The 12,387-nt window shown below is 35.8% G+C and overlaps 1 protein-coding gene across 2 annotated transcripts; it reads left to right on the forward strand.

The window, feature by feature from the left end:
• The first annotated feature begins 1,096 nt into the window (after positions 1-1,096).
• On the forward strand, positions 1,097-11,912 carry LOC310729835 (polymeric immunoglobulin receptor-like). 2 transcript variants are annotated; one of them, XM_083548390.1, is made up of 7 exons: positions 1,097-1,445; positions 4,211-4,511; positions 4,929-5,014; positions 5,136-5,206; positions 5,346-5,417; positions 6,861-6,903; positions 11,227-11,912. In XM_083548390.1, the coding sequence occupies exons 1-7, from the start codon at positions 1,112-1,114 to the stop codon at positions 11,286-11,288; spliced, it is 969 nt and encodes a 322-aa protein (XP_083404516.1). In that variant the 5' UTR covers positions 1,097-1,111; the 3' UTR covers positions 11,289-11,912. The 2 variants fall into 2 exon arrangements, with proteins under 2 accessions (XP_083404516.1, XP_083404517.1); XM_083548391.1 differs by having other exon boundaries at positions 5,136-5,179.
• The last annotated feature ends 475 nt before the right edge of the window (positions 11,913-12,387 follow it).

Raw genomic sequence — 12,387 nt, forward strand, 5'->3', positions numbered from 1 at the left:
TGTAATGGATAAATTTTTGTGGTGTTTTTTTAACCAAAACCTTTTCACATTTTCCCAGAACTGGACCATCCATGAATACATTAATTATACATATGAACAATTATGCAGTCATGTAATTCTTCATACCTACCACCAACCCATACACTCACAGTCTTCAATATTTTGGAATTTTTTTATTTTGGAAGATTCATAGCATAGAATCACAGTTGAGTCTATTTCATCGTACTACGAAATGTGGAAAAGTTCAAATGGGGTAAATATTTATGAAAGCCTTTTTACAGGTTGAGTGGAACAGAATATAAGGAAATATTATTTCACATACATATAAGGCTTCTAATGTAAAATATTTGAGCGATTATTGGTTATAACAGGCAGATGCTGAGAGCATGAGGAAGATCATAGGTGTCAAAATGATCCATCATTCCCAAACAACATTTACAGTCAAGTCCATAAATATTTTACACAATTTCTGTCATTTTGGCAACACAATGGATTTGTAAGACAGCAGTCAAGACGGTACTACAGTATAGATTTAATTCAGTTGGTTCAACCAAAATATTGCGTTAACTGTTTAGGAATATTACAGCCATTTATTACTTCCAAGGACTTCAAAAAAATAAAATGTTTTTAATGGCCAGGTAGTCACCTAACCTCGACTAAGTTGATGGTTTAAATGATAGATTCCAGACTGAATGCATCAAGTGACCTCATCCAAGTATCAAAACTAATCCACATATTTTTAATTATGTTATTTTGTTAATTATTTTTAAACCTGTAAAATGGAAGTTCTATAAAAAAAATTACTGACATTTTTAAATGGAAGTACATTTTTGAATGCATTGAACGCAAAAAATTGTATTTTTGATTGCTTCTTTTCCAAACCATTGTTGTGGTATACTGAGGCAAAATAATAAGACAAATACCTAAACACCACTGTAATCAATTTCAATATCTCTGGATATCTAAAGCAAAGCTTATTTGTTGTATTAGTTTTGGGGTCAGGGAAAGCAATGCATGAAATCACTTAAACTACTGTTTACATGAATATCATCAGAAAAAATCTTTAAAATATGTATTCAGTTTATTATTTCTACTCTTTAGATTTAATACAATGTTCTTGTTCATTCTTTCTCCTGCAGTTACTCAGCCTGTCATCACAGTGGATAATGTGTCTGTAAAAGAGGGAAAGTCTATCATCATTCCTTGTTTATATGGTGCAAAATTTATTGATAATAAAAAGTACCTGTGTGTTGGAAATACATGGACTTTCTGCAAAGATGTTCAGAAAATCAACCAGAGAACCACCCTCTCAGATGACCAAGCCCAGCATATACTTACTGTGACTATGAAGAATGTCACATCTACTGATACAGATCATTACTGGTGCTCTGTTGAAATCTTTGGAAATGATGTAAACAAAATGTTTCAGCTAAAAGTTACAAAAGGTAAGATTACTATGCGGCATGCTTTGTGTTTCCCAAGTATGAACTTGGGGCATTTTTACAATTGAGGTGGCTAAAAATGTAATAGAGAAATTTAAATGTATAATAACAAACCTGTGATGATGACAGGACAAGAACTGATCCTAGGTTTGTACGTTATTTGGGTTAAGTGAAGAGTCTATATTTTAATACAGGAAAGGGCAAATCTGTAACTAATTCACTAGCAGCTTAATGTTTCCAGTTGTTGTTGTTTTGTAGTAACCTGGAAACTGACTAGGTTGATATGGTAAGCAGTTAGGTTTGCCAAAGGTATATGGACACCTAACTGTAGGTTCCCTGGTGGTCTAGTGGTTAGGATGCGGCGCTCTTACCGCTGCGGCCCGGGTTCGATCCCCGGTCAGAGAAACAACCCCAGCCATTAGGGTTGCACAAGCCTAAGTGCCGGTCCCAAGCCCAGATAAATGGGGAGGGTTGGGTTAGGAAGGGCATCCAGCGTAAAAACATGTGCCAAATCAAACTTGCGGATGATCCGCTGTGGCGACCCCTAAGGGGAGAAGCCGAAAGAAAGTTTATATGGACACCTAATTGTGGAACCGCATTAAGTGATAAAGTTTAATCTATTGATTCGTGTTCATGGACACACATTTCTCGCTTTTTTCGTGTCACTCAGCATGACTGACTTTGTCTGGCTCCATCTCCATAGCAACGAAGGCAGAGGGTCATGGGTAATGCTGACAGAAATGCTAAAAGTTTATTAAATAAATGATTATTTAGTAAACTAATTTTTAACCCTTTCCATCCTTGTCACTCCCAACGAAAACCTTAACATCTTCAGCTCTGCTACCTCCAGCTCCACCTCCTGTCTTTTACTCAATGCCACTGTCTCTAATCCATACAACATCTCAGGTTTTACCACAGTCCTATAAACTTTCCCTTTTCACTCTTGCAGATACTCTTCTATCACAAATCACTCCAGTCACTCTTCTCCACCCACTCCATCCTGCCTGCACTCTTTTCTTCACTTCTCCACCAGGTACCTGAACTCCTCCGCCTTTTCCACCTCTTCTTCATGCAACCGCACCACTCCACTTCCCCCCCTCTCATTTACACACATGTACTTTGTCTTACTACTGCCTTTATTCCCCTTCTCTCCAGCGCATACCTCCACCTCTCCAGGCTCTTCTCAACCTGCTCCCTACTCTCACCACAAATCACAATATCATCCGCAAACATCATAGTGAATGGAGACTCCTGTCTTACCTTGTCTATCAACCTGTTCATCATCACTGCAAACAGGAAAGGGCTCAGAGCTGATCCTTGATGCAGTCCAACCTCCACCTTGAACCAGTCTGTCTTTCCTACTGCACACTTCACTGCTGTCACAGTTATCCTCATACATGTCCTGCACCACCCTCACATTCTTCTCTGACACACCTGATTTCCTCATACAATACCACAACTCCTCTCTCGACACCCTGTAATACACTTTCTCTAAATCCACAAACACAAAATGCAACTCCTTCTGACCTTCTCTATACAGTACAGACCAAAGGTTTGGACACACCTTCTCATTCAAAGAGTTTTCTTTATTTTCATGACTATAAAAATTGTAGAGTCACACTGAAGGCATCAAAACTATGAATTAACACATGTGGAATTATATACATAACAAAAAAGTGTGAAACAACTGAAAATATGTCATATTGTAGGTTCTTCAACGTAGCCACCTTTTGCTTAGATTACTGATTTGCACACTCTTGGCATTCTCTTGATGCCTACTTTGAAGAACCTACAATATGACATATTTTCAGCTCACTTTTTTGCTATGTATATAATTCCACATGTGTTAATTCATAGTTTTGATGCCTTCAGTGTGAATCTACAATTTTCATAGTCATGAAAAAAAAGAAAACTCTTTGAATGAGCAGGTGTGTCCAAACTTTTGGTCTGTACTGTACTTCTCCATCAACATCAACAAAGCAAATATTGCATCTGTGGTGCTCTTCCTCGGCATGAAACCATACTGTTGCTCACAGATGGTCACCTCTTCCCTCTGCCTGGCTTCCACTATTCTTTCCCATAACTTAATAGTGTGACTGATCAACTTAATTCCCCTGTAGTTACTGCAGGTCTGCACATCTCCTTTATGCTTAAGGACCGGTACCAGAACATTTCTTCTTCATTCATCAGGCATCCTCTCACCTTCCAGAATCCAGTTAAACAATCTTGTTAAAAACTCTCTCCTAAACATCTCCATGCTTCTACTGGTATGTCATCGGGCCCTACCAACTTTCCACTCTTCATCCTCTTAATCGCTGCTCTCACTTATCCTTTACTAAACCTTTCAACTTCTTGCTTCACCATCTCCACACCATCCAACCTTCTCTCGCTCTCATTTTCCTCGTTCATCAGCTGTTTAAAATACTCCCTTCATCTTCTCACCACACTCTCCTCACTAGTCAACACATTTCCATTTTCATCCTTTATTGCTCTAACTTGCAGCACATATTTCCCAGCTCGGTCCCTCTGCCTGCCCAATCGGTACAAAGAGTAGCCTACTAAATATAAAGCAATAAAAAAAAGGATAAAATCTCCTGCTTAAATGTTAAGTAATGGTGCTTGAAGAATAAAAAATCAATACCAAACAAGAAAAAACAGCATCTGTGGTATCCTGCGCCAGAAATAAAACTTTGGCTGAGGCAAGTAAATAATTAAAAAAAAAAAAAAAAAAAACTGATCAATCTGATTAATCTGATTTTTCCTCTCAGCTACTCCTGTGCTGTATGTGGATAATCAGATGGTAACTGGATATGAGGGCGGCCATGTGGTGATATTCTGCCATCATCAAATGATGAATCAAAAGGAATGGTGTAAGCTTGGTGGTACATGTGTGAGCACTATTGGAAACATGAGCGGTGCTCTGGTTCAGCTCAGAAGTATGGCTGGAGGTTTTAGTGTGACAATGAGCAAGCTGACGATGGACCATACAGGATGGTACTGGTGCTCAGGAGGAGACAATCAGATGCCTGTTCACATCACTGTGAAGACTCCTGCAAACAGTTGGGAGAGGTACAATTCTTCTTCTATAAAACCCTGAAGGATTTGAATTATTATTTACTGTATGTTATTGGAAAAATAAAAGATGTTCTTGGTTTAAATTACCAAATTATTTTAAGGTGTGATTTTACTGTACTGTATATGAACTCAAAGTGTTTCATTATTTCCATTGAATGTTTCATAGTTTAAATATGAGGATGAGTTCCCCTTTTAAGTCTGGTTCCTCTCAAGGTTTCTTCCTCATAGCATCTACGGGGGTTTTTCCTTGTCACGCTTGCCAAAGGCTGCTCATCAGGGATAAATACACATCATTTACTTTAATTCTTAAATTCTGTAAAGCTGCTTTAAGACAATGTACATTGAAATAAATATTGAATATAGATATAAACTTGACTTGAACCTGAATATATTTCTCTTCTTTTCCCACAGCAGGTCATTGGCATGGCTGGTAGTTTTGGGATTGCTGTTTGCATTAGCTTGTATAGCTGTGATTGCGATCTGGCAAAAGAAAAAACGTATGTAATTTACTACATTTTTCCATTTTATTGTACATGATTGCTTGTACAGAGATAACAATATCAAGATTACAAATAATGATTTTTATATGAAATTGTATAACATCCTTTTTTTCTTTAGAATGTGAAACATTCCCATTGCGCAAGAGGTCTGAAAATACATACATAAGCATGAAAAAACCAAAACAGCAAGTAAGGGTAGCAACAATTTCTGTTCTTGGGCAAAAAGATAAATAATTAGTACATAAACATAATACATATAATCAGTGACAGATATTTTTTATTCATTCATTAAACTATGATACATTAATAATACTGTTTCTTTTTTAAGACAAATCAACATGAAAATGAACAGTCTGAAGCCCAGGAATATGAAACTATGTCCAGTCCTGTAACACTAGAGGTAATACATTACAACCAAACATGTTGGACATTAGAAAATGACCTCTGCTTTATTGTTTTATTTAGTTTGGAGAAGTTTTGAATCATGATCATTTGGTCCTGCTGAGTAAGATTATGTCAATGCTTAAATCATCATATTATTCACCAGAACAAAAACGAGAGTAGAGTTTAGACAACATTTATAGTTTTTATATGCTATTTATACACAACAGAGTTATGAATAATGATCATATGAGTTTGGTAAGTGCTTATATTGTATTACACATTAACTTGAAAATACACATTTATGCTATAGAATGTATGTCATACATACAGTTAAGTTTATATTTCAAATACTATATAATGCAATTACAATTTCATATATATACTGTGTATATATATATATATATATATATATATATATATATATATATATATATATATATATATATATATATATATATATATATATATATATGTGAAATTGTAATTGCATTATATAGTATTTGAATTGAAGTAAATTGTATTTTCAAGTGTAGTATCTGAAATATGTACTATCTGAAAATATGTAGTACCTTTATTCGACTTTATTCTGTATTGTGGGAATGCAGGCCAGATCTTTTCCCTACAAGGTGATGTTGAAAGACCATAGAGTTTATAGCAGAGTCTGGGCCAAATGTTTATGTTGAAGGGTGTACGTGCAAGTTCTGAAATCCTCCACGAGCTGACTGTACAACGAGACATGTTTGCGTGTCTATATGTGGGGATGTTCCGTATGCTAAACATTCTGGAGAAATGAGCTCACTTACATCCTTCATGTTTTGAGATGCGGACAATAGCAACTGTCCATATGTGGTGATGTTCCATATGTTAAACATTCTGGAAAAATGAGCTCACTTACATCTTGCATGTTTTGAGATGCGGTCAATAGCAACGGCTCAGATATATATAGATGAGGCAGGACGTTAGATCGGGAGAACGGTTCGTTTGGCTCTGAACCCCTCCGAGCAAATCCTGGATGCTCGTATCAAGATGCTGAACCTTCTGTGAATAAACCTGGTTTGCAAGAAAAACGGTGTCTAAAGAAATTTCTTCCAAGCAACAGCTACACTCCTGTACAACCCGAAATATACATCACAAGTTAATGAAAGAAAGAAAGAAAGAAAGAAAGAAAGAAAGAAAGAAAGAAAGAAAGAAAGAAAGAAAGAAAGAAAGAAAGAAAGAAAGAAAGAAAAAAAGAAAGAAAGAAAAAAAAAAAAGAATCAGTATTGGCAATCTAGCAATCTAAACATACAAATGTGAATTTCATACAATTAGATAAATTATTGATACAATTTTATTTAAATATAATACAGTTTTTGGACTATTTATATGCTTTTAAGTAGAGAATAATGATTAATCAGTGTTATGGTGTGACAGGATGTATGCACAATTTTAGCTAATGTGTTTGTCTAACTCATGCAAGGTTGAAGGGAGAAGCTCTGAAGGCAATGAATTTTCAAAGAAAGGTATGTATTTGTATAATCTTTGAACATTGTACATTAATACTGAAGGCTTGCACTTATGGAATCATGGCATTCTCTCACCAGATTCATAAGGTAGTCACCTGCAATGGTTTTCAATTCACAGGTGTGATTTTTTAAGAGATTATTTGTGATATTTTATGCCTTTTAAATGTGACCATCAGTCGTTTTGTGCAAAGGAAAGGGTAAGTACAGAGTCAATAGCTATATTAGTACTTGTCAACTACTATACAAAGCCATATTATGGCAAGAAACATGCAGTTAAGTAAAGTTCATTACTTTAAAAAATAAAGGTCAGTCAATCCAAACATCTCGAGAACTTTAAATGTATCCCGAAATGCAGTCTCCAAAACCATCAAAAGCTATGATGAAAAAGGCTTTCATGAGGGCCGCCCACAAATGCTTTTTAGCGTTTAACTGCCAGACAAATTTCAACATCCAATGTTTAGAGGAGACTGTGTGAGGCAGGCATTCGTGGTCGAATTGCAGCAAAGAAATTATAACTTCAGAAGAACAACAAGCAGAAGAGACATCCTCAGAGCAAGAAACACAAGGAATAGACATCAGATCAGTGAAAAACTGTCCTCTGGTCCTCTGTTCTAACAAAAAAAACAGCATATTCTGGGTTATTTAACACATTTATGTTGGCTATATAATTCCATACTTTTTCTGTCATTATATCAGTATCTTCAGTATAAATGTACAATGTTAAAAATGAATAAGAAGTTGTGTCCAAACACAACTTATATACTTATACATCTGGGAAGATGTTCTACTAGATGTTGGTACTGATGTAGGGTGAGGCGACCTGAGGTGCAGTTAGCATTACAGATCATTCAAAAACTGTTCAGTAGGGTTAAAGTCAGAATTTTATAATAGGCCACTCAAGATCCATTGTTTGTGGAACAGGTTTGGGTCTCCTAGTTCAAGAAAAAAGAACATCCTATACAAGTGTGTGCCTCCAACCTTGAACCCAATATACTTGGTAAAGTCATGTGTTCTAAAACTTTTGTCCATATAATATTGCCAAGTTACAGTAAAGCTGGTGAGAAAAAAAAAATGTAATATCTCAAAGTTGAGGAAATCAGAGGTCTGTCTTAGCTGAATGTCTTCAGGTAGTCCATTCTCATTTAGCATATCAGTAATATACACCAGACCTAAAGCATTCAGAAATATAAACTTCATAAGCAGGACATTTTAGTCAGTGTGGAGCTAATAGGCATCCAACGAAGCTTGTAATATTGTGAACTGCTGCATTTTAAACCGTCTGAAGTTTAGTTAAGAAGCTGAAGTGCAGCCAGACAGCTGTTTATATTAAAGCAATGCAATGTGGAGAATTGTTCAAAAGTGTGGATTAGTTTCTAAGCCTCATGTGAGTTTAGCATATTTATCCTTTGGCGATGTTTCTTTGCTGTTGCTTAATATGTGGGTTCTGACTGTGCAAGGGTTGCATCAGCTGTAGCGTTTCACAGAACAGCCATCCAGTTCGAACATGAAATCACAGGCAGATTGTAAATCACAATTTAAGCAAGTCTGCTCATTTCAATCTTGCGTTTTATTCCAAGACTTTGAGTTTGGTTCCATACTTCTGTTATAGACTTCATAGAATTATAGATCATGGTTGTTTTGAAATATTTACGTTTTTAGTTCCTATTTTCACACGTTAGTATTTCGCTAGTTTCTTCCTGGCATTGTTGCTAAAAAAACAACTTACTTAAGATTGCTACATTTATTACCAATACTGTTAACTGCTTCTCTTATTATACTTGTGATTTTGTTCCATTATGTAATGCTTTAACTTACTTTCATTCTTAATTCAAATAAAACCTTAAAACACTAAAGTTAAACTGTAGCTAGCTGATACACCATAAATAATGTAGAAATACTTATGTAAGTTTTTCTTTGTACTATTTCAAAAATTTTAGAATAATTATGTAGACATGGAAAATATACTAACTTCAGGGCCAAAAGTATTACATGGCCAAACATGTTGAGCAGTGCATTTCAAAACCTTGGGCAGTAATATAACTGCACTGACTCACTTTTTCTACTGCAACAGCTTCCACTGTTCTGTAAAGATTTTTCAATAGATTTTAAAATGTGGCTGTGGGTACTAACAAGGATGGGAGCTGATGCCCAGCAAGAAGGCCTTGTTGGTTTTTTAGTTTACTCCAAAGGTGTTCAAATAAGTTGAGTTCAAGGCGCTATGAAGGACACTGAAGTTCTCCCAGTCCAGTCTTAGAAAACTGTGTGTTCATAGAGCTTGGTTTGTGCACAGGTACACAGGGGCATTGTCATACTGAAACAGGTTTGGGCTTCTTAGTTACAGTATATGGAAACTGCAATGCTATAGCATACAAAAACATTTTTGTTTTTTGATTGAATGGTTGAAGCTTTGAGCACAAATCTCAATATGTTGGGAAAAAGAAACCATAAGCCTAAAGGATATAGCAAATATATCATTCTTTTTAGGAGACCAAATTGTAAATAGTAGCCTTCATGCCAATTTTGCATGTCCTTGGCATTCTCATAACTTCCTTTGAGATAATGTCAATGAATAATGTACTACACAAATTCATTCATCTTCTCCCGCTTATCCGTAATTCGGGTCGCGGGGACAGCAGTCTAAGCAGATTCCCCAGACACTTCTCCGTGTCCCGCCTTCGACCGCTGCCCAATCCTCTCAGCACCAGTCCCTTACGGTCCCTCCTGCAGGTGGTGAGCCCACGGGAAGGCGGCCCACGTTGCTCCGACGTCACGGTCCTTGATTTATTTTTCTCGTAAGGGTCCCCTGGAGCATAGAGGGTTAAGGGCCTTGCTCAAGGGCCCAAGAGTGGCAGCTTGGCGATACCGGGGCTTGAACCCCCGACCTTCCGATCGGTAACCCAGCGCCTTAACCGCTGGAGCCACCACTCCCCCTTATTTCACAAATATTCAATTCAATTCAAATGAATAACCAGCTGAGTCATCTGCCAACAACAAGGCTTGAAGAAGTACATTTAAGGGCTAATCCATGGCTAAACATGCTGTAAATGATTTTAATGCATGATACAGAAGGCAAATAACCACATTTTAGACACAAAGCTTTTATATTTTCAATAATATCATGTAGTAAACCCTTAATATACCCAAATGATTTGTATTTATTTCCTGCTTACAGAATGGCCACCTTAAAAAGTTAAAGCTGTCAATGATAATGCAGATGAAGCATAACATCTCTTCCACTGTACTCTTCTAGTGTTATCCGCTCCAGATCACCGTATTTATCTTGTGCCCCGGCCCATTTATCAAAATAGACATGTTCACCATAATAAATAAATATTTACAATAGCATCTCACTCTGCATGCAACAGTTAGTAGATTAGTCAGATATGATATTTCATAGATTAATCAGAGCAGAACTACAGAACCAGAGCGTAACATGAAAAATTAATATTATATATCTGTTATGCTGTTGAACGGATGTGAACGTTTTGGATTCTTTGGTGTTATTTGGCTCTATATGTTCCCTATGACAGGTATTCTGACTGATTGCATTTATCCTATTCAAAAAACATTTCTAAACCATATTATAAGCAAATTTTCTTCATAATCACAGAATCTCACATTTATTTAACATGACTGGGAAGGATTTTGAGGTTTAATGCGTTTTGTAACTGAATACAATTTTTGGATAAGATTTGTTGTAGTGTCCTTTGAGCTACTTTCATGTTTCCTTTAACTTATCACTTTGTTTGTGTATAAATGTTATTTCATGCTCTACTGCTATTCTTTTAATAGTTTGTTATTACTTTACTTAGTACACCTACATAGTTCAAACACTGTATGACTATTATTATATCAAAATTCTCATATTATTGCAAACATCGTGCACAATAATCAAATTAGATCAAGTGTCTTTAACTTGTATACTGTATATTGGAATGAAATGCCATAATGCATGACCATGATGCAATGCTTGTAATCATCAATACACAATCTTATCAAATACACAAAAAATGCAGAACAAAAAAGTATGGGCTGTAAACTATAATCTATTGTGTAGACGAAATATGGTCTAATATCATCTTGCTTTGTGGTGTACTTTCCTGCTATAATAAGAATTTCCTTAGTGAACTAGACAATCCTGTTAAGTCAATATTCAAATAAAAATGATAATATTTCAAATAATACAGGGAATAAATCTTGAATAATTTCCGATAATGAGAACAATGCTGTGCATGTTTTACTCCCTGGAAATTTGAAGCTTGATTTCTGCCAGTGCTTTATGCATAAGTAACGTGAGTTCCTAACTTTTTTCTGTTTCAGACGGAGGCCACCATACACAAAAATGCGGCTTTGGGCTTAAAGAACGTTACTGCACCTTCTGAATGCCATTTGCTTCAAATGAAAAATCGTAATAAATCATTCCTGTCTAATTCCCACAAATAATTTGTAGTACAGTACAGTGCAGCTGTCTGTTATCAGGTTCACCATAATGTGTGGAGTTTTCAAATTCCTTCACCAGAATATAAACACTCAATACAGGATATATGTTTTATGATGCACAAAAACCTGGCCTTCCTTCAAAGCACTGCTGCTTCATAACTAATTTAAAATGTTTTTTAACCTACTCTTATATGCAATGGCTTCTGTGTTTAGTGTGTAAAACATCTTTAAGAAAACAGCATGTTGTTCTTTAATACTGCATGTGATTACTCATTTTTCTGCACGATTGTGCAGGGCAAAAAGGCACTGAGCTTCATTCCTGCGGCATTTTTTTGTTGTTGTTGTTGGGTGTTTTTGTGCGCCTGGCCATCAAGAGGGGCTTGTGATATTTCTATAGCTTAAAACTGATAACTTACACAATTGTTTGGTATCTATAGGTGAAATTTTGCTGCAATCTAGCAGTAGTCTATGCTCTTTTTAATGTTACAATATCTACAAGTTCTTTGTACTTTTTTTATGTTTTCTGTGTTAAAAATGTAAAGTAAATATGTAAATAAAAAAATAAATGATATACTTTGTCAAGTACCATTAAACACATTAATACCAATGCCATTAATGCAACTCACCAGCCAGAGATGAGAAGTAACAAAGTACAAATACTTAATTATTGTACATAAGTAGGTTTTTTTCTTGTATCACTACTTCATTGTTCATTTTTTGGACAACTTTTAACTTTCACTTATTAAATTTTTACACAAAAATCTGTACTTTCTACTTCTTACATTTTCAAACCAGACTCATTACTTTAGTTTGAATCTGTTTGGTGACATGATCAATATTTATTCTTCTTATTGGACACCGTTTTCGGCACATCAAACTTTTGTCACGTCATTGTGCAGCTTTTTCAATCCACTGTACCACATGGTGTATCATTTCCTGGCTCTCACACACCACAGACGGAGACTTGTTTTCGGTTTTATGGTTTATGAAGATAACAAAGAGCAGGGCAGTGGGCTACAAAAAAATAAACTGCCCTGCTTC

Source organism: Silurus aristotelis (assembly GCF_946808225.1).
Source record: "Silurus aristotelis genome assembly, chromosome: 1".
NCBI classification, from domain to species: Eukaryota; Metazoa; Chordata; class Actinopteri; order Siluriformes; family Siluridae; genus Silurus; species Silurus aristotelis.